This window comes from Nerophis ophidion, linkage group LG18 (genome assembly GCF_033978795.1).
Source record: "Nerophis ophidion isolate RoL-2023_Sa linkage group LG18, RoL_Noph_v1.0, whole genome shotgun sequence".
Taxonomy (NCBI): Eukaryota; Metazoa; Chordata; class Actinopteri; order Syngnathiformes; family Syngnathidae; genus Nerophis; species Nerophis ophidion.
In genome coordinates, this window is record NC_084628.1 from 1,870,980 (window position 1) to 1,894,917 (window position 23,938).

Here is a 23,938-nt window from a genome sequence, read left to right on the forward strand (position 1 = left end):
TTGTCACATGTTAAGGTGGTATTATTAAATAGTTGTATGATTGTTTGGTTGTCACATGTTAAGATGGTATTATTAAATAGTTGTATGATTGTTTGGTTGTCACATGTTAAGGTGGTATTATTAAATAGTTGTATGATTGTTTGGTTGTCACATGTTAAGATGGTATTATTAAATAGTTGTATGATTGTTTGGTTGTCACATGTTAAGGTGGTATTATTAAATAGTTGTATGATTGTTTGGTTGTCACATGTTAAGATGGTATTATTAAATAGTTGTATGATTGTTTGGTTGTCACATGTTAAGGTGGTATTATTAAATAGTTGTATGATTGTTTGGTTGTCACATGTTAAGGTGGTATTATTAAATAGTTGTATGATTGTTTGGTTGTCACATGTTAAGATGGTATTATTAAATAGTTGTATGATTGTTTGGTTGTCACATGTTAAGATGGTATTATTAAATAGTTGTATGATTGTTTGGTTGTCACATGTTAAGGTGGTATTATTAAATAGTTGTATGATTGTTTGGTTGTCACATGTTAAGGTGGTATTATTAAATAGTTGTACGATTGTTTGGTTGTCACATGTTATTATTATTATTAAATAGAGGTCGGTGTCTAGCAGGACCGATAATCAGCCTTTCCGTTTTCTTGGCGTTGAGTTGCAGAATTTCATGAAGCCACGCCTTCAGCTAACTACAATGCTATATTGCTACTATGAAACCAGTGTAATCCTGTTGTAAAACCAGTACAATGATCCTGTGAAACCAGTATAATTCTGTTGTGAAACCAGTACAATGATCCTGTGAAACCAGTATAATTCTGTTGTGAAACCAGTACAATGATCCTGTGAAACCAGTATAATTCTGTTGTGAAACCAGTACAATGATCCTGTGAAACCAGTATAATTCTGTTGTGAAACCAGTACAATGATCCTGTGAAACCAGTATAATTCTGTTGTGAAACCAGTACAATGATCCTGTGAAACCAGTATAATTCTGTTGTGAAACCAGTACAATGATCCTGTGAAACCAGTATAATTCTGTTGTGAAACCAGTACAATGATCCTGTGAAACCAGTATAATTCTGTTGTGAAACCAGTACAAAGATCCTGTGAAACCAGTATAATCATGTAGTGAAACCAGTATAATCATGTAGTGAAACCAGTATAATCATGTAGTGAAACCAGTATAATCATGTAGTGAAACCAGTATAATCATGTAGTGAAACCAGTATAATCCTGTAATGAAACCAGTATAATCATGTAGTGAAACCAGTATAATCATGTAGTGAAACCAGTATAATCATGTAGTGAAACCAGTATAATCCTGTAATGAAACCAGTATAATCCTGTAATGAAACCAGTATAATCATGTAGTGAAACCAGTATAATGCTCTTGTGAAACCAGTATAATCATGTAGTGAAACCAGTATAATCCTGTAATGAAACCAGTATAATCCTGTAATGAAACCAGTATAATCCTGTAATGAAACCAGTATAATCCTGTAATGAAACCAGTATAATCCTGTAATGAAACCAGTATAATGCTCTTGTGAAACCAGTATAATCATGTAATGAAACCAGTATAACCCTGTAATGAAACCAGTATAATCCTGTAATGAAACCAGTATAATCATGTAATGAAACCAGTATAATCCTGTAATGAAACCAGTATAATCCTGTAATGAAACCAGTATAATCCTGTAATGAAACCAGTATAATCCTGTAATGAAACCAGTATAATCCTGTAATGAAACCAGTATAATGCTCTTGTGAAACCAGTATAATCATGTAATGAAACCAGTATAACCCTGTAATGAAACCAGTATAATCCTGTAATGAAACTAGTATAATCCTGTAATGAAACCAGTATAATCATGTAGTGAAACCAGTATAATGCTCTTGTGAAACCAGTATAATCATGTAATGAAACCAGTATAACCCTGTAATAAAACCAGTATAATCATGTAGTGAAACCAGTATAATGCTCTTGTGAAACCAGTATAATCCTGTAATGAAACCAGTATAATCATGTAGTGAAACCAGTATAATCCTGTAATGAAACCAGTATAATCATGTAGTGAAACCAGTATAATCCTGTAATGAAACCAGTATAATCCTGTAATGAAACCAGTATAATCCTGTAATGAAACCAGTATAATGCTCTTGTGAAACCAGTATAATCATGTAATGAAACCAGTATAACCCTGTAATAAAACCAGTATAATCATGTAGTGAAACCAGTATAATGCTCTTGTGAAACCAGTATAATCCTGTAATGAAACCAGTATAATCATGTAGTGAAACCAGTATAATCCTGTAATGAAACCAGTATAATCATGTAATGAAACCAGTATAATCCTGTAATGAAACCAGTATAATCCTGTAATGAAACCAGTATAATCCTGTAATGAAACCAGTATAATCCTGTAATGAAACCAGTATAATCCTGTAATGAAACCAGTATAATGCTCTTGTGAAACCAGTATAATCATGTAATGAAACCAGTATAACCCTGTAATGAAACCAGTATAATCCTGTAATGAAACCAGTATAATCCTGTAATGAAACCAGTATAATCCTGTAATGAAACCAGTATAATGCTCTTGTGAAACCAGTATAATCATGTAATGAAACCAGTATAACCCTGTAATAAAACCAGTATAATCATGTAGTGAAACCAGTATAATGCTCTTGTGAAACCAGTATAATCCTGTAATGAAACCAGTATAATCATGTAATGAAACCAGTATAACCCTGTAATAAAACCAGTATAATCATGTAGTGAAACCAGTATAATGCTCTTGTGAAACCAGTATAATCCTGTAATGAAACCAGTATAATCATGTAGTGAAACCAGTATAATCCTGTAATGAAACCAGTATAATCATGTAATGAAACCAGTATAATCCTGTAATGAAACCAGTATAATCCTGTAATGAAACCAGTATAATCCTGTAATGAAACCAGTATAATCCTGTAATGAAACCAGTATAATCCTGTAATGAAACCAGTATAATGCTCTTGTGAAACCAGTATAATCATGTAATGAAACCAGTATAATCATGTAGTGAAACCAGTATAATCCTGTAATGAAACCAGTATAATCCTGTAATGAAACCAGTATAATCCTGTAATGAAACCAGTATAATGCTCTTGTGAAACCAGTATAATCATGTAATGAAACCAGTATAACCCTGTAATAAAACCAGTATAATCATGTAGTGAAACCAGTATAATGCTCTTGTGAAACCAGTATAATCCTGTAATGAAACCAGTATAATCATGTAGTGAAACCAGTATAATCCTGTAATGAAACCAGTATAATCCTGTAATGAAACCAGTATAATCATGTAGTGAAACCAGTATAATCCTGTAATGAAACCAGTATAATCCTGTAATGAAACCAGTATAACCCTGTAATAAAACCAGTATAATCATGTAGTGAAACCAGTATAATGCTCTTGTGAAACCAGTATAATCCTGTAATGAAACCAGTATAATCATGTAGTGAAACCAGTATAATCATGTAGTGAAACCAGTATAATCCTGTAATGAAACCAGTATAATCATGTAGTGAAACCAGTATAATCCTGTAATGAAACCAGTATAATGCTCTTGTGAAACCAGTATAATCATGTAATGAAACCAGTATAACCCTGTAATGAAACCAGTATAATCCTGTAATGAAACCAGTATAATCATGTAGTGAAACCAGTATAATCCTGTAATGAAACCAGTATAATGCTCTTGTGAAACCAGTATAATCCTGTAATGAAACCAGTATAATCATGTAGTGAAACCAGTATAATCCTGTAATTAAACCAGTATAATCCTGTAATGAAACCAGTATAACCCTGTAATAAAACCAGTATAATCATGTAGTGAAACCAGTATAATGCTCTTGTGAAACCAGTATAATCCTGTAATGAAACCAGTATAATCATGTAGTGAAACCAGTATAATCATGTAGTGAAACCAGTATAATCCTGTAATGAAACCAGTATAATCATGTAGTGAAACCAGTATAATCCTGTAATGAAACCAGTATAATCCTGTAATGAAACCAGTATAATCCTGTAATGAAACCAGTATAATCCTGTAATGAAACCAGTATAATCCTGTAATGAAACCAGTATAATCCTGTAATGAAACCAGTATAATGCTCTTGTGAAACCAGTATAATCATGTAATGAAACCAGTATAACCCTGTAATGAAACCAGTATAATCCTGTAATGAAACCAGTATAATCATGTAGTGAAACCAGTATAATGCTCTTGTGAAACCAGTATAATCCTGTAATGAAACCAGTATAATCATGTAGTGAAACCAGTATAATCCTGTAATGAAACCAGTATAATCCTGTAATGAAACCAGAATAATCATGTAGTGAAACCAGTATAATCCTGTAATGAAACCAGTATAATCCTGTAATGAAACCAGTATAATCATGTAGTGAAACCAGTATAATCATGTAATGAAACCAGAATAATCATGTAATGAAACCAGTATAATCCTGTAATGAAACCAGTATAATCCTGTAGTGAAACCAGTATAATCATGTAGTGAAACCAGTATAATCCTGTAATGAAACCAGTATAATCCTGTAATGAAACCAGTATAATCCTGTAATGAAACCAGTATAATCCTGTAATGAAACCAGTATAATCCTGTAATGAAACCAGTATAATCCTGTAATGAAACCAGAATAATCATGTAGTGAAACCAGTATAATCCTGTAATGAAACCAGAATAATCCCCCAAAATGTAAAAATGTTTCCACGTTGAAGGTTTACTTTTGAAGTTTTTGGTTCCAGCTGCAATCCACTTTATTTATATAGCACATTTAAACAACAATCCACTTTATTTATATAGCACATTTAAACAACAATCCACTTTATTTATATAGCACATTTAAACAACAATCCACTTTATTTATATAGCACATTTAAACAACAATCCACTTTATTTATATAGCACATTTAAACAACAAGAACATTTCCAAAGTGCTGCACAGCCATTTTAAAAACAATATTAAAAACAACATTATGCTCCACCAATGACTGAATAAAAAAATAAAAAATTAAATATAAAACCAATATAAAAACAATATAAAAATAAATATGATTAAAAACAGTTTTAAAGGGTAAAAGCAATGAAAACAGTAAAATAAAAAATCCAAATGTATAAAAAACACAGAGGACCACACAACTCATGTAGTGTTAAAAGCCAAAGAATAAAAGAATACAAATCTGCAATAACACTCCTTTTGTCTTGAACGACCATCTTTGGGTGATGTCACGTAGAAAAGTGTGGGCGTGTCCAAGAGGTCGCTTTGTAGTTTTTTGAAACATTGTGTGTGTGTGTGTGTGTGTGTGTGTGTGTGTGTGTGTGTGTGTGTGTGTGTGTGTGTGTGTGTGTGTGTGTGTGTGTGTGTGTGTGTCAGTCAAACTTCCAAAAGTCGATGATGGCAAACAGATGTTGACCAAGGTCCACCCGCCCCCTGCTCCTATTGGCCGAGCAGATGTTGTCTCACCCCGCCCCCTGCTCCTATTGGCCGAGCAGAAGTGGCCCCAGCCCGCCCCCTGCTCCTGTGGGGGTGTGCAGATGTTGCTGAGCGGGTGTCAGCGATGGCGTCAGCACACGACAGAGCGGTCCTGCAGGCCATCTTCAGCCCCAACAGTCCCTTTGAAGATGTCCCACAGCTGGAAGTGGACCAGGACTTGATGGATGAAGGTCAGCTTCTTCTCATGTTGCTCATCCAGCATGTCCACACTTTACAACATGTCCTCCTTCCTTCTCTGCGGCCTGCCAGACGCTTCCTTTGACGCCCTCAAGCTGAGGGAAGTCAAGGACTTGGAAGGACGCGGAGTGTCGGCGGCCGAGGACGGACGCTTGCAGGAGGCTCTCCACATCTTCTCTCAGGCCATCCAAATTCTTCCTCAGCGCCCGTCCGCCTACAACAACCGAGCTCAGACCCTGCGACTGCTGGGCGACACGGCGGGTAACACTGGATGTCAACCCAAATACTGGCTCATTTCAACCCTGACCATGGGTTAATTTAACCCAGCAAGATGTCTTGTATATTCAACCCAAATACTGGGTCATTTTAACTGTAACGATGGGTTAATTGAACCCAGTAAGATCTCTTGTATATTCAACCCAAATACTGGGTCATTTGAACTGTAACGATGGGTTAATTTAACCCAGTAAGATGTCTTGTATATTCAACCCAAATACTGGCTCATTTCAACCCTGACCATGGGTTAATTTAACCCAGTAAGATGTCTTGTATATTCAACCCAAATAATGGGTCATTTTAACTGTGACGATGGGTTAATTTAACCCAGCAAGATGTCTTGTATATTCAACCCAAATACTGGGTCATTTTAACTGTAACGATGGGTTAATTGAACCCAGTAAGATCTCTTGTATATTCAACCCAAATACTGGGTCATTTGAACTGTAACGATGGGTTAATTTAACCCAGTAAGATGTCTTGTATATTCAACCCAAATACTGGCTCATTTCAACCCTGACCATGGGTTAATTTAACCCAGTAAGATGTCTTGTATATTCAACCCAATTACTGGGTCATTTCAACTGTGACGATGGGTTAATTTAACCCAGCAAGATGTCTTGCATATTCAACCCAAATACTGGGTCATTTTAACTGTGGCCATGGGTTAATTTAACCCAGCAAGATGTCTTGTATATTCAACCCAAATACTGGCTCATTTCAACCCTGACCATGGGTTAATTTAACCCAGTAAGATGTCTTGTATATTCAACCCAAATACTGGGTCATTTTAACTGTGACGATGGGTTAATTTAACCCAGCAAGATGTCTTGTATATTCAACCCAAATACTGGGTCATTTTAACTGTAACGATGGGTTAATTGAACCCAGTAAGATCTCTTGTATATTCAACCCAAATACTGGGTCATTTGAACTGTAACGATGGGTTAATTTAACCCAGTAAGATGTCTTGTATATTCAACCCAAATACTGGCTCATTTCAACCCTGACCATGGGTTAATTTAACCCAGTAAGATGTCTTGTATATTCAACCCAAATACTGGGTCATTTTAACTGTGGCCATGGGTTAATTTAACCCAGCAAGATGTCTTGTATATTCAGCCCAAATACTGGGTCATTTCAACTGTGACGATGGGTTAATTTAACCCAGCAAGATGTCTTGCATATTCAACCCAAATACTGGGTCATTTTAACTGTGACGATGGGTTAATTTAACCCAGTAAGATGTCTTGTATATTCAACCCAAATACTGGGTCATTTTAACTGTGGCCATGGGTTAATTTAACCCAGCAAGATGTCTTGTATATTCAACCCAAATACTGGCTCATTTCAACTGTGACGATGGGTTAATTTAACCCAGCAAGATGTCTTGCATATTCAACCCAAATACTGGGTCATTTTAACTGTGACGATGGGTTAATTTAACCCAGCAAGATGTCTTGTATATTCAACCCAAATACTGGGTCATTTTAACTGTGACCATGGGTTAATTTAACCCAGCAAGATGTCTTGTATATTCAACCCAAATACTGGGTCATTTTAACTGTAACGATGGGTTAATTGAACCCAGCAAGATGTCTTGTATATTCAACCCAAATACTGACTCATTTCAACCCTGACCATGGGTTAATTTAACCCAGCAAGATGTCTTGTATATTCAACCCAAATACTGGCTCATATCAACCCTGACCATGGGTTAATTTAACCCAGTAAGATGACTTGTATATTCAACCCAAATACTGGGTCATTTCAACTGTGACGATGGGTTAATTTAACCCAGCAAGATGTCTTGCATATTCAACCCAAATACTGGGTCATTTTAACTGTGACGATGGGTTAATTTAACCCAGTAAGATGTCTTGTATATTCAACCCAAATACTGGGTCATTTTAACTGTGGCCAGGGGTTAATTTAACCCAGCAAGATGTCTTGTATATTCAACCCAAATACTGGGTCATTTCAACTGTGACGATGGGTTAATTTAACCCAGCAAGATGTCTTGTATATTCAACCCAAATACTGGCTCATTTCAACCCTGACCATGGGTTAATTTAACCCAGCAAGATGTCTTGTATATTCAACCCAAATACTGGCTCATTTCAACCCTGACCATGGGTTAATTTGACCCAGCAAGATGTCTTGTATATTCAACCCAAATACTGGCTCATATCAACCCTGACCATGGGTTAATTTAACCCAGCAAGATGTCTTGTATATTCAACCCAAATACTGGCTCATTTCAACCCTGACCATGGGTTGATTTAACCCAGCAAGATGTCTTGTATATTCAACCCAAATACTGGCTCATTTCAACCCTGACCATGGGTTAATTTAACCCAGCAAGATGTCTTGTATATTCAACCCAAATGCTGGCTCATTTCAACCCTGACGATGGGTTAATTTAACCCAGCAAGATGACTTGTATATTCAACCCAAATACTGGCTCATTTCAACCCTGACCATGGGTTGATTTAACCCAGCAAGATGTCTTGTATATTCAACCCAAATACTGGCTCATTTCAACCCTGACCATGGGTTAATTTAACCCAGCAAGATGTCTTGTATATTCAACCCAAATACTGGCTCATTTCAACCCTGACCATGGGTTAATTTAACCCAGCAAGATGTCTTGTATATTCAACCCAAATACTGGCTCATTTCAACCCTGACGATGGGTTAATTTAACCCAGCAAGATGTCTTGTATATTCAACCCAAATGCTGGCTCATTTCAACCCTGACGATGGGTTAATTTAACCCAGCAAGATGTCTTGTATATTCAACCCAAATACTGGGTCATTTTAACTGTAACGATGGGTTAATTGAACCCAGTAAGATCTCTTGTATATTCAACCCAAATACTGGCTCATTTCAACCCTGACCATGGGTTAATTTAACCCAGCAAGATGTCTTGTATATTCAACCCAAATACTGGCTCATTTCAACCCTGACCATGGGTTAATTTAACCCAGTAAGATGTCTTGTATATTCAACCCAAATACTGGGTCATTTTAACTGTGGCCATGGGTTAATTTAACCCAGCAAGATGTCTTGTATATTCAACCCAAATGCTGGCTCATTTCAACTGTGACGATGGGTTAATTTAACCCAGCAAGATGTCTTGCATATTCAACCCAAATACTGGGTCATTTCAACTGTGACGATGGGTTAATTTAACCCAGTAAGATGTCTTGTATATTCAACCCAAATACTGGGTCATTTTAACTGTGACCATGGGTTAATTTAACCCAGCAAGATGTCTTGTATATTCAACCCAAATACTGGGTCATTTTAACAGTAACGATGGGTTAATTGAACCCAGTAAGATCTCTTGTATATTCAACCCAAATACTGGGTCATTTGAACTGTAACGATGGGTTAATTTAACCCAGTAAGATGTCTTGTATATTCAACCCAAATACTGGCTCATTTCAACCCTGACCATGGGTTAATTTAACCCAGCAAGATGTCTTGCATATTCAACCCAAATACTGGGTCATTTCAACTGTGACGATGGGTTAATTTAACCCAGTAAGATGTCTTGTATATTCAACCCAAATATTGGGTCATTTTAACTGTGACCATGGGTTAATTTAACCCAGCAAGATGTCTTGTATATTCAACCCAAATACTGGGTCATTTTAACTGTAACGATGGGTTAATTGAACCCAGTAAGATCTCTTGTATATTCAACCCAAATACTGGGTCATTTGAACTGTAACGATGGGTTAATTTAACCCAGTAAGATGTCTTGTATATTCAACCCAAATACTGGCTCATTTCAACCCTGACCATGGGTTAATTTAACCCAGTAAGATGTCTTGTATATTCAACCCAAATACTGGGTCATTTTAACTGTGACGATGGGTTAATTTAACCCAGCAAGATGTCTTGCATATTCAACCCAAATACTGGGTCATTTTAACTGTGACGATGGGTTAATTTAACCCAGCAAGATGTCTTGTATATTCAACCCAAATACTGGGTCATTTTAACTGTAACGATGGGTTAATTGAACCCAGTAAGATCTCTTGTATATTCAACCCAAATACTGGGTCATTTGAACTGTAACGATGGGTTAATTTAACCCAGTAAGATGTCTTGTATATTCAACCCAAATACTGGCTCATTTCAACCCTGACCATGGGTTAATTTAACCCAGTAAGATGTCTTGTATATTCAACCCAATTACTGGGTCATTTCAACTGTGACGATGGGTTAATTTAACCCAGCAAGATGTCTTGCATATTCAACCCAAATACTGGGTCATTTTAACTGTGGCCATGGGTTAATTTAACCCAGCAAGATGTCTTGTATATTCAACCCAAATACTGGCTCATTTCAACCCTGACCATGGGTTAATTTAACCCAGTAAGATGTCTTGTATATTCAACCCAAATACTGGGTCATTTTAACTGTGACGATGGGTTAATTTAACCCAGCAAGATGTCTTGTATATTCAACCCAAATACTGGGTCATTTTAACTGTAACGATGGGTTAATTGAACCCAGTAAGATCTCTTGTATATTCAACCCAAATACTGGGTCATTTGAACTGTAACGATGGGTTAATTTAACCCAGTAAGATGTCTTGTATATTCAACCCAAATACTGGCTCATTTCAACCCTGACCATGGGTTAATTTAACCCAGTAAGATGTCTTGTATATTCAACCCAAATACTGGGTCATTTTAACTGTGGCCATGGGTTAATTTAACCCAGCAAGATGTCTTGTATATTCAGCCCAAATACTGGGTCATTTCAACTGTGACGATGGGTTAATTTAACCCAGCAAGATGTCTTGCATATTCAACCCAAATACTGGGTCATTTTAACTGTGACGATGGGTTAATTTAACCCAGTAAGATGTCTTGTATATTCAACCCAAATACTGGGTCATTTTAACTGTGGCCATGGGTTAATTTAACCCAGCAAGATGTCTTGTATATTCAACCCAAATACTGGCTCATTTCAACTGTGACGATGGGTTAATTTAACCCAGCAAGATGTCTTGCATATTCAACCCAAATACTGGGTCATTTTAACTGTGACGATGGGTTAATTTAACCCAGCAAGATGTCTTGTATATTCAACCCAAATACTGGGTCATTTTAACTGTGACCATGGGTTAATTTAACCCAGCAAGATGTCTTGTATATTCAACCCAAATACTGGGTCATTTTAACTGTAACGATGGGTTAATTGAACCCAGCAAGATGTCTTGTATATTCAACCCAAATACTGACTCATTTCAACCCTGACCATGGGTTAATTTAACCCAGCAAGATGTCTTGTATATTCAACCCAAATACTGGCTCATATCAACCCTGACCATGGGTTAATTTAACCCAGTAAGATGACTTGTATATTCAACCCAAATACTGGGTCATTTCAACTGTGACGATGGGTTAATTTAACCCAGCAAGATGTCTTGCATATTCAACCCAAATACTGGGTCATTTTAACTGTGACGATGGGTTAATTTAACCCAGTAAGATGTCTTGTATATTCAACCCAAATACTGGGTCATTTTAACTGTGGCCATGGGTTAATTTAACCCAGCAAGATGTCTTGTATATTCAACCCAAATACTGGGTCATTTCAACTGTGACGATGGGTTAATTTAACCCAGCAAGATGTCTTGTATATTCAACCCAAATACTGGCTCATTTCAACCCTGACCATGGGTTAATTTAACCCAGCAAGATGTCTTGTATATTCAACCCAAATACTGGCTCATTTCAACCCTGACCATGGGTTAATTTGACCCAGCAAGATGTCTTGTATATTCAACCCAAATACTGGCTCATATCAACCCTGACCATGGGTTAATTTAACCCAGCAAGATGTCTTGTATATTCAACCCAAATACTGGCTCATTTCAACCCTGACCATGGGTTGATTTAACCCAGCAAGATGTCTTGTATATTCAACCCAAATACTGGCTCATTTCAACCCTGACCATGGGTTAATTTAACCCAGCAAGATGTCTTGTATATTCAACCCAAATGCTGGCTCATTTCAACCCTGACGATGGGTTAATTTAACCCAGCAAGATGACTTGTATATTCAACCCAAATACTGGCTCATTTCAACCCTGACCATGGGTTGATTTAACCCAGCAAGATGTCTTGTATATTCAACCCAAATACTGGCTCATTTCAACCCTGACCATGGGTTAATTTAACCCAGCAAGATGTCTTGTATATTCAACCCAAATACTGGCTCATTTCAACCCTGACCATGGGTTGATTTAACCCAGCAAGATGTCTTGCATATTCAACCCAAATACTGGCTCATTTCAACCCTGACCATGGGTTAATTTAACCCAGCAAGATGTCTTGTATATTCAACCCAAATACTGGCTCATTTCAACCCTGACCATGGGTTAATTTAACCCAGCAAGATGTCTTGTATATTCAACCCAAATGCTGGCTCATTTCAACCCTGACGATGGGTTAATTTAACCCAGCAAGATGTCTTGTATATTCAACCCAAATGCTGGCTCATTTCAACCCTGACGATGGGTTAATTTAACCCAGCAAGATGTCTTGCATATTCAACCCAAATACTGGCTCATTTCAACCCTGACCATGGGTTAATTTAACCCAGCAAGATGTCTTGTATATTCAACCCAAATACTGGCTCATTTCAACCCTGACCATGGGTTAATTTAACCCAGCAAGATGTCTTGTATATTCAACCCAAATACTGGCTCATTTCAACCCTGACCATGGGTTGATTTAACCCAGCAAGATGTCTTGCATATTCAACCCAAATACTGGCTCATTTCAACCCTGACCATGGGTTAATTTAACCCAGCAAGATGTCTTGTATATTCAACCCAAATACTGGCTCATTTCAACCCTGACCATGGGTTAATTTAACCCAGCAAGATGTCTTGTATATTCAACCCAAATGCTGGCTCATTTCAACCCTGACGATGGGTTAATTTAACCCAGCAAGATGTCTTGTATATTCAACCCAAATACTGGGTCATATTTACTGTAACGATGGGTTAATTGAACCCAGTAAGATCTCTTGTATATTCAACCCAAATACTGGCTCATTTCAACCCTGACCATGGGTTAATTTAACCCAGCAAGATGTCTTGTATATTCAACCCAAATACTGGCTCATTTCAACCCTGACCATGGGTTAATTTAACCCAGCAAGATGTCTTGTATATTCAACCCAAATACTGGCTCATTTCAACCCTGACCATGGGTTAATTTAACCCAGCAAGATGTCTTGTATATTCAACCCAAATACTGGCTCATTTCAACCCTGACCATGGGTTAATTTAACCCAGTAAGATGTCTTGTATATTCAACCCAAATACTGGGTCATTTTAACTGTGGCCATGGGTTAATTTAACCCAGCAAGATGTCTTGTATATTCAACCCAAATGCTGGCTCATTTCAACTGTGACGATGGGTTAATTTAACCCAGCAAGATGCCTTGCATATTCAACCCAAATACTGGGTCATTTCAACTGTGACGATGGGTTAATTTAACCCAGTAAGATGTCTTGTATATTCAACCCAAATACTGGGTCATTTTAACTGTGACCATGGGTTAATTTAACCCAGCAAGATGTCTTGTATATTCAACCCAAATACTGGGTCATTTTAACTGTGGCCATGGGTTAATTTAACCCAGCAAGATGTCTTGTATATTCAACCCAAATACTGGGTCATTTTAACTGTAACGATGGGTTAATTGAACCCAGTAAGATCTCTTGTATATTCAACCCAAATACTGGGTCATTTGAACTGTAACGATGGGTTAATTTAACCCAGTAAGATGTCTTGTATATTCAACCCAAATACTGGCTCATTTCAACCCTGACCATGGGTTAATTTAACCCAGCAAGATGTCTTGCATATTCAACCCAAATACTGGGTCATTTCAACTGTGACGATGGGTTAATTTAACCCAGTAAGATGTCTTGTATATTCAACCCAAATACTGGGTCATTTTAACTGTGACCATGGGTTAATTTAACCCAGCAAGATGTCTTGTATATTCAACCCAAATACTGGGTCATTTTAACTGTAACGATGGGTTAATTGAACCCAGTAAGATCTCTTGTATATTCAACCCAAATACTGGGTCATTTGAACTGTAACGATGGGTTAATTTAACCCAGTAAGATGTCTTGTATATTCAACCCAAATACTGGCTCATTTCAACCCTGACCATGGGTTAATTTAACCCAGTAAGATGTCTTGTATATTCAACCCAAATACTGGGTCATTTTAACTGTGACGATGGGTTAATTTAACCCAGCAAGATGTCTTGCATATTCAACCCAAATACTGGGTCATTTTAACTGTGACGATGGGTTAATTTAACCCAGCAAGATGTCTTGTATATTCAACCCAAATACTGGGTCATTTTAACTGTGACCATGGGTTAATTTAACCCAGCAAGATGTCTTGTATATTCAACCCAAATACTGGGTCATTTTAACTGTAACGATGGGTTAATTGAACCCAGCAAGATGTCTTGTATATTCAACCCAAATACTGGCTCATTTCAACCCTGACCATGGGTTAATTTAACCCAGCAAGATGTCTTGTATATTCAACCCAAATACTGGCTCATATCAACCCTGACCATGGGTTAATTTAACCCAGTAAGATGTCTTGTATATTCAACCCAAATACTGGGTCATTTTAACTGTGGCCATGGGTTAATTTAACCCAGCAAGATGTCTTGTATATTCAACCCAAATGCTGGCTCATTTCAACTGTGACGATGGGTTAATTTAACCCAGCAAGATGTCTTGCATATTCAACCCAAATACTGGGTCATTTCAACTGTGACGATGGGTTAATTTAACCCAGTAAGATGTCTTGTATATTCAACCCAAATACTGGGTCATTTTAACTGTGACCATGGGTTAATTTAACCCAGCAAGATGTCTTGTGTATTCAACCCAAATACTGGGTCATTTTAACTGTAACGATGGGTTAATTGAACCCAGTAAGATCTCTTGTATATTCAACCCAAATACTGGGTCATTTGAACTGTAACGATGGGTTAATTTAACCCAGTAAGATGTCTTGTATATTCAACCCAAATACTGGCTCATTTCAACCCTGACCATGGGTTAATTTAACCCAGTAAGATGTCTTGTATATTCAACCCAATTACTGGGTCATTTTAACTGTGGCCATGGGTTAATTTAACCCAGCAAGATGTCTTGTATATTCAACCCAAATACTGGGTCATTTCAACTGTGACGATGGGTTAATTTAACCCAGCAAGATGTCTTGCATATTCAACCCAAATACTGGGTCATTTTAACTGTGACGATGGGTTAATTGAACCCAGCAAGATGTCTTGTATATTCAACCCAAATACTGGCTCATTTCAACCCTGACCATGGGTTAATTTAACCCAGTAAGATGTCTTGTATATTCAACCCAATTACTGGGTCATTTTAACTGTGGCCATGGGTTAATTGAACCCAGCAAGATGTCTTGTATATTCAACCCAAATACTGGCTCATTTCAACCCTGACCATGGGTTAATTTAACCCAGCAAGATGTCTTGTATATTCAACCCAAATACTGGCTCATATCAACCCTGACCATGGGTTAATTTAACCCAGTAAGATGTCTTGTATATTCACCCAAATACTGGGTCATTTCAACCCTGACCATGGGTTAATTTAACCCAGCAAGATGTCTTGTATATTCAACCCAAATACTGGCTCATTTCAACCCTGACCATGGGTTAATTTAACCCAGCAAGATGTCTTGTATATTCAACCCAAATACTGGCTCATATCAACCCTGACCATGGGTTAATTTAACCCAGTAAGATGTCTTGTATATTCACCCAAATACTGGGTCATTTCAACCCTGACCATGGGTTAATTTAACCCAGCAAGATGTCTTGTATATTCAACCCAAATACTGGCTCATTTCAACCCTGACCATGGGTTAATTTAACCCAGCAAGATGTCTTGTATATTCAACCCAAATGCTGGCTCATTTCAACTGTGACGATGGGTTAATTTAACCCAGCAAGATGTCTTGTATATTCAACCCAAATACTGGCTCATATCAACCCTGACCATGGGTTAATTTAACCCAGTAAGATGTCTTGTATATTCAACCCAAATACTGGGTCATTTTAACTGTGGCCATGGGTTAATTTAACCCAGCAAGATGTCTTGTATATTCAACCCAAATGCTGGCTCATTTCAACTGTGACGATGGGTTAATTTAACCCAGCAAGATGTCTTGCATATTCAACCCAAATACTGGGTCATTTCAACTGTGACGATGGGTTAATTTAACCCAGTAAGATGTCTTGTATATTCAACCCAAATACTGGGTCATTTTAACTGTGACCATGGGTTAATTTAACCCAGCAAGATGTCTTGTATATTCAACCCAAATACTGGGTCATTTTAACTGTAACGATGGGTTAATTGAACCCAGTAAGATCTCTTGTATATTCAACCCAAATACTGGGTCATTTGAACTGTAACGATGGGTTAATTTAACCCAGTAAGATGTATTGTATATTCAACCCAAATACTGGCTCATTTCAACCCTGACCATGGGTTAATTTAACCCAGTAAGATGTCTTGTATATTCAACCCAATTACTGGGTCATTTTAACTGTGGCCATGGGTTAATTTAACCCAGCAAGATGTCTTGTATATTCAACCCAAATACTGGGTCATTTCAACTGTGACGATGGGTTAATTTAACCCAGCAAGATGTCTTGCATATTCAACCCAAATACTGGGTCATTTTAACTGTGACGATGGGTTAATTGAACCCAGCAAGATGTCTTGTATATTCAACCCAAATACTGGCTCATTTCAACCCTGACAATGGGTTAATTTAACCCAGTAAGATGTCTTGTATATTCAACCCAATTACTGGGTCATTTTAACTGTGGCCATGGGTTAATTGAACCCAGCAAGATGTCTTGTATATTCAACCCAAATACTGGCTCATTTCAACCCTGACCATGGGTTAATTTAACCCAGCAAGATGTCTTGTATATTCAACCCAAATACTGGCTCATATCAACCCTGACCATGGGTTAATTTAACCCAGTAAGATGTCTTGTATATTCACCCAAATACTGGGTCATTTCAACCCTGACCATGGGTTAATTTAACCCAGCAAGATGTCTTGTATATTCAACCCAAATACTGGGTCATTTCAACCCTGACCATGGGTTAATTTAACCCAGTAAGATGTCTTGTATATTCACCCAAATACTGGGTCATTTCAACTCTGACCATGGGTTAATTTAACCCAGTAAGATGTCTTGTATATTCAACTATGTTGTGTAGTTGTGTAACTGTATTAATGTACAGTCGGACATGGACTATGTTGTGTAATTGTGTAACTCCATTCATGTACAGTAGGACATGGACTATGTTGTGTAATTGTGTAACTCCATTCATGTACAGTAGGACATAGTTGTGTCATAGTTGTGTAGTTGTGAAGTAGTTGTGTAGTTGCATTGTACTTGTGTTGTAGTTGTGTTGTAATTGTGTTGTTGTTGTGTTGTCATTGTGTTGTAGTTGTGTAAATGTATTCATGTATGCGTGGTGTAGTTGTGTTGCAATTGTGTAGTAGTTGTGTAGTTGTGTAACTGTATTAATGTACAGTCGGACATGGACTATGTTGTGTAGTTGTGTAACTGTATTAATGTACAGTAGGACATGGACTATGTTGTCTAATTGTGTAACTCCATTCATGTACAGTAGGACATGGACTATGTTGTGTAATTGTGTAACTCCATTCATGTACAGTAGGACATAGTTGTGTCATAGTTGTGTAGTTGTGAAGTAGTTGTGTAGTTGCATTGTACTTGTGTTGTAGTTGTGTTGTAATTGTGTTGTTGTTGTGTTGTCATTGTGTTGTAGTTGTGTAAATGTATTCATGTATGCGTGGTGTAGTTGTGTTGCAATTGTGTAGTAGTTGTGTAGTTGTATTGTATATGTTGTGTAGTAGTGTTGTATTTGTGTTCTCATCGTGTTGTAGGTGTGTAAATATTGTGTAGTAGTTGTGTAAATGTATTCATGTACAGTATAGGTTGTGTAGTTGTGTTGTAGTTGTTGAACTTTGTTGAACTGTACAGTAAAAAGTTAAGTTAAGGTACCACTGATAGTCACACACACACACACACACACACATACACACACACACACACACACACACACACACACACACACACACACACACACACACACACACACTAGGTGTGGTGAAATTAGTCCTCTGCATTTGACCCATCACCCTTGACAACCCCCTGGGAGGTGAGGGGAGCAGTGAGCAGCAGTGGTGGCCGCGCCCGGGAATCATTTCTGGTGATTGAACCCCCAATTCCAAGCCTTGATGCTGAGTGCCAAGCAGGGAGGTCATGGCTCCCATTTTTATAGTCTTTGGTATGACTCAGCCGGGGTTGGAACTCACAACCTACCCATCTCATGTACAGTATATGTTGTGTAGTTGTGCAACTGTATTCATGTACAGTATATGTTGTGTAGTTGTGCAACTGTATTCATGTACAGTATATGTTGTGTAGTTGTGCAACTGTATTCATGTACAGTATATGTTGTGTAGTTGTGCAACTGTATTCATGTACAGTATATGTTGTGTAGTTGTGCAACTGTATTCATGTACAGTATATGTTGTGTAGTTGTGCAACTGTATTCATGTACAGTATATGTCGTGTAGTTGTGCAACTGTATTCATGTACAGTATATGTTGTGTAGTTGTGCAACTGTATTCATGTACAGTATATGTTGTGTAGTTGTGCAACTGTATTCATGTACAGTATATGTCGTGTAGTTGTGCAACTGTATTCATGTACAGTATATGTTGTGTAGTTGTGCAACTGTATTCATGTACAGTATATGTCGTGTAGTTGTGCAACTGTATTCATGTACAGTATATGTTGTGTAGTTGTGCAACTGTATTCATGTACAGTATATGTCGTGTAGTTGTGCAACTGAATTCATGTACAGTATATGTTGTGTAGTTGTGCAACTGTATTCATGTACAGTATATGTTGTGTAGTTGTGCAACTGTATTCATGTACAGTATATGTTGTGTAGTTGTGCAACTGTATTCATGTACAGTATATGTCGTGTAGTTGTGCAACTGTATTCATGTACAGTATATGTTGTGTAGTTGTGCAACTGTATTCATGTACAGTATATGTCGTGTAGTTGTGCAACTGAATTCATGTACAGTATATGTTGTGTAGTTGTGCAACTGTATTCATGTACAGTATATGTCGTGTAGTTGTGCAACTGTATTCATGTACAGTATATGTTGTGTAGTTGTGCAACTGTATTCATGTACAGTATATGTTGTGTAGTTGTGCAACTGTATTCATGTACAGTATATGTTGTGTAGTTGTGCAACTGTATTCATGTACAGTATATGTTGTGTAGTTGTGCAACTGTATTCATGTACAGTATATGTCGTGTAGTTGTGCAACTGAATTCATGTACAGTATATGTTGTGTAGTTGTGCAACTGTATTCATGTACAGTATATGTTGTGTAGTTGTGCAACTGTATTCATGTACAGTATATGTTGTGTAGTTGTGCAACTGTATTCATGTACAGTATATGCTGTGTAGTTGTGCAACTGAATTCATGTACAGTATATGTTGTGTAGTTGTGTTGTAGTGTAACTGTATCAATATACAGTATATGTGTTAAAGTTGTGTTGTAGTTGTGTATCTATCATGATGTTCAGCATAAGTGTTGAAGTTATGTAACTGTCATAATGTACAGTATGAGCGTTGTAGTTGTGTAACTGTCATGATGTTCAGTATAAGTGTTGTAGTTGTGTAACTGTCATAATGTACAGTATGAGTGTAGTAGTTGTGTAACTGTCATGATGTTCAGTATAAGTGTTGTAGTTGTGTAACTGTCATGATGTACAGTATGAGTGTTGTAGTTGTGTAACTGTCATGATGTTCAGTATAAGTGTTGTAGTTGTGTAACTGTCATGATGTACAGTATGAGTGTTGTAGTTGTGTAGCTGTCATGATGTACAGTACAAGAGTTGTAGTTATGTAATTGTCATTATGTACAGTATAAGTTTTATAGTTGTGTAACTGTCATGATGTACAGTATAAGTGTTGTAGTTGTTTAACTGTCATGATGTACAGTATGAGTGTTGTAGTTGTGTAACTGTCATGATGTTCAGTATAAGTGTTGTAGTTGTGTAACTGTCATGATGTACAGTATGAGTGTTGTAGTTGTGTAACTGTCATGATGTACAGTATGAGTGTTGTAGTTGTGTAACTGTCATGATGTACATTATGAGTGTTGTAGTTGTGTAACTGTCATGATGTACATTATGAGTGTTGTAGTTGTTTAACTGTCATGATGTACGGTATAAGTGTTGTAGTTGTGTAACTGTCATGATGTACAGTACAAGAGTTGTAGTTATGTAATTGTCATTATGTACAGTATAAGTTTTATAGTTGTGTAACTGTCATGATGTACAGTATAAGTGTTGTAGTTGTGTAACTGTCATGATGTACAGTATGAGTGTTGTAGTTGTGTAACTGTCATGATGTTCAGTATAAGAGTTGTAGTTATGTAATTGTCATGATGTACAGTATAAGCGTTGTACTTTTGTAACTGTCATGATGTACATTATGAGTGTTGTAGTTGTGTAACTGTCATGATGTACATTATGAGTGTTGTAGTTGTTTAACTGTCATGATGTACGGTATAAGTGTTGTAGTTGTGTAACTGTCATGATGTACAGTACAAGAGTTGTAGTTATGTAATTGTCATTATGTACAGTATAAGTTTTATAGTTGTGTAACTGTCATGATGTACAGTATAAGTGTTGTAGTTGTGTAACTGTCATGATGTACAGTATGAGTGCTGTAGTTGTGTAACTGTCATGATGTACAGTATGAGTGTTGTAGTTGTGTAAATGTCATGATGTACAGTACAAGAGTTGTAGTTATGTAATTGTCATGATGTACAGTATAAGTTTTATAGTTGTGTAACAGTCATGATGTACAGTATAAGTTTTATAGTTGTGTAACTGTCATGATGTACAGTATAAATGTTGTAGTTGTGTAACTGTCATGATGTACAGTATAAATGTTGTAGTTGTGTAACTGTCATGATGTACAGTATAAGAGTTGTAGTTATGTAATTGTCATGATGTACAGTAAAGGGGTTGTACTTTTGTAACTGTCATGATGTACATTATGAGTGTTGTAGTTGTGTAACTGTCATGATGTACAGTATGAGTGTTGTAGTTGTTTAACTGTCATGATGTACAGTATAAGTGTTGTAGTTGTGTAACTGTCATGATGTACAGTATAAGTGTTGTAGTTGTGTAACTGTCATGATGTACAGTATGAGTGTTGTAGTTGTGTAACTGTCATGATGTACAGTATAAGAGTTGTAGTTATGTAATTGTCATGATGTACAGTATAAGTGTTGTACTTTTGTAACTGTCATGATGTACATTATGAGTGTTGTAGTTGTTTAACTGTCATGATGTACAGTATAAGTGTTTTAGTTGTGTAACTGTCATGATGTACAGTATGAGTGTTGTAGTTGTGTAACTGTCATGATGTACAGTATGAGTGTTGTGGTTGTGTAACTGTCATGATGTACATTATGAGTGTTGCAGTTGTGTAACTCTCATGATGTACAGTATGAGTGTTGTAGTTGTGTAACTGTGTTGATGTACAGTATAAATGTTGTAGTTGTGTAACTGTCATGATGTACAGTATAAGTTTTATAGTTATGTAACTGTCATGATGTACAATATGAGTGTTGTAGTTGTGTAACTGTCATGATGTACAGTATAAGTGTTGTAGTTGTGTGTCATGATGTACAGTATGAGTGTTGTAGTTGTGTAACTGTCATGATGTACAGTATGAGTGTTGTAGTTGTGTAACTGTCATGATGTACAGTATGAGTGTTGTAGTTGTGTAACTGTCATGATGTACAGTATGAGTGTTGTAGTTGTGTAACTGTCATGATGTACAGTATGAGTGTTGTGGTTGTGTAACTGTCATGATGTACAGTATAAGTTTTATAGTTGTGTAACTGTCATGATGTACAGTATAAATGTTGTAGTTGTGTAACTGTCATGATGTACAGTATGAGTGTTGTAGTTGTGTAACTGTCATGATGTACAGTATGAGTGTTGTAGTTGTGTAACTGTCATGATGTACAGTATGAGTGTTGTAGTTGTGTAACTGTCATGATGTACAGTATGAGTGTTGTGGTTGTGTAACTGTCATGATGTACAGTATAAGTGTTGTAGTTGTGTAACTGTCATGATGTACAGTATGAGTGTTGTAGTTGTGTAACTGTCATGATGTACAGTATGAGTGTTGTAGTTGTGTAACTGTCATGATGTACAGTATGAGTGTTGTAGTTGTGTAACTGTCATGATGTACAGTATGAGTGTTGTAGTTGTGTAACTGTCATGATGTACAGTATGAGTGTTGTAGTTGTGTAACTGTCATGATGTACAGTATGAGTGTTGTAGTTGTGTAACTGTCATGATGTACAGTATGAGTGTTGTGGTTGTGTAACTGTCATGATGTACAGTATAAGTTTTATAGTTGTGTAACTGTCATGATGTACAGTATAAATGTTGTAGTTGTGTAACTGTCATGATGTACAGTATGAGTGTTGTAGTTGTGTAACTGTCATGATGTACAGTATGAGTGTTGTAGTTGTGTAACTGTCATGATGTACAGTATGAGTGTTGTAGTTGTGTAACTGTCATGATGTACAGTATGAGTGTTGTGGTTGTGTAACTGTCATGATGTACAGTATGAGTGTTGTGGTTGTGTAACTGTCATGATGTACAGTATGAGTGTTGTAGTTGTGTAACTGTCATGATGTACAGTATGAGTGTTGTGGTTGTGTAACTGTCATGATGTACAGTATGAGTGTTGTGGTTGTGTAACTGTCATGATGTACAGTATGAGTGTTGTAGTTGTGTAACTGTCATGATGTACAGTATAAGTGTTGTAGTTGTGTAACTGTCATGATGTACAGTATGAGTGTTGTGGTTGTGTAACTGTCATGATGTACAGTATGAGTGTTGTAGTTGTGTAACTGTTATGATGTACAGTATGAGTGTTGTGGTTGTGTAACTGTGTTGATGTTTGCCCCTCCCCCCTCCCCCAGGTGCGCTGGAGGACTTGGAGCGCGCCATGTCTCTGAGCACAGGTGCAGGTGTGACCTCCCGCCAGGTGCTGGTCCAGAGGGGTCTGGTCTACAGGCTGCAGGGTCAGGAGGACTCGGCCCTGGCAGACTTCCAGAAGGCGGCGGCGCTGGGCAGCGTCTTTGCCCGCCGGCAGCTGGTGAACATGAATCCTTACGCCGCGCTCTGCAACTCCATGCTGGCACAGGTGGTCCAGTCCTTGTGTGACCCTCAGGTGTCTGACACAGGTGGGCCAGTCCTTGTGTGACCCTCAGGTGTCTGACACAGGTGGTCCAGTCCTTGTGTGACCCTCAGGTGTCTGACACAGGTGGTCCAGTCCTTGTGTGACCCTCAGGTGTCTGACACAGGTGGTCCAGTCCTTGTGTGACCCTCAGGTGTCTGACACAGGTGGGCCAGTCCTTGTGTGACCCTCAGGTGTCTGACACAGGTGGGCCAGTCCTTGTGTGACCCTCAGGTGTCTGACACAGGTGGGCCAGTCCTTGTGTGACCCTCAGGTGTCTGACACAGGTGGTCCAGTCCTTGTGTGACCCTCAGGTGTCTGACACAGGTGGGCCAGTCCTTGTGTGACCCTCAGGTGTCTGACACAGGTGGGCCAGTCCTTGTGTGACCCTCAGGTGTTTGACCCTGACCTTTGACCTCGGCAGATCAATAAACTGATTGGTGTTTGAAATCC

At 37.6% G+C, this 23,938-nt stretch overlaps 1 protein-coding gene across 1 annotated transcript; it reads left to right on the forward strand.

The window, feature by feature from the left end:
* Positions 1-5,589: 5,589 nt before the first annotated feature.
* On the forward strand, positions 5,590-23,938 carry ttc36 (tetratricopeptide repeat domain 36). Its single transcript, XM_061878531.1, has 3 exons — positions 5,590-5,736; positions 5,816-6,004; positions 23,229-23,938. The coding sequence occupies exons 1-3, from the start codon at positions 5,631-5,633 to the stop codon at positions 23,510-23,512; spliced, it is 579 nt and encodes a 192-aa protein (XP_061734515.1). The 5' UTR covers positions 5,590-5,630; the 3' UTR covers positions 23,513-23,938.

Excerpts from the sequence above, each read along its gene's own strand:
- ttc36 (XM_061878531.1), top strand. The coding sequence starts at position 5,631 with ATGGCGTCAGCACACGACAGAGCGGTCCTGCAGGCCATCTTCAGCCCC. Across the intron at positions 5,737-5,815 it reads CCAGGACTTGATGGATGAAG|ACGCTTCCTTTGACGCCCTC; the intron begins GTCAGCTTCTTC and ends GCGGCCTGCCAG. Across the intron at positions 6,005-23,228 it reads ACTGCTGGGCGACACGGCGG|GTGCGCTGGAGGACTTGGAG; the intron begins GTAACACTGGAT and ends CCCCTCCCCCAG.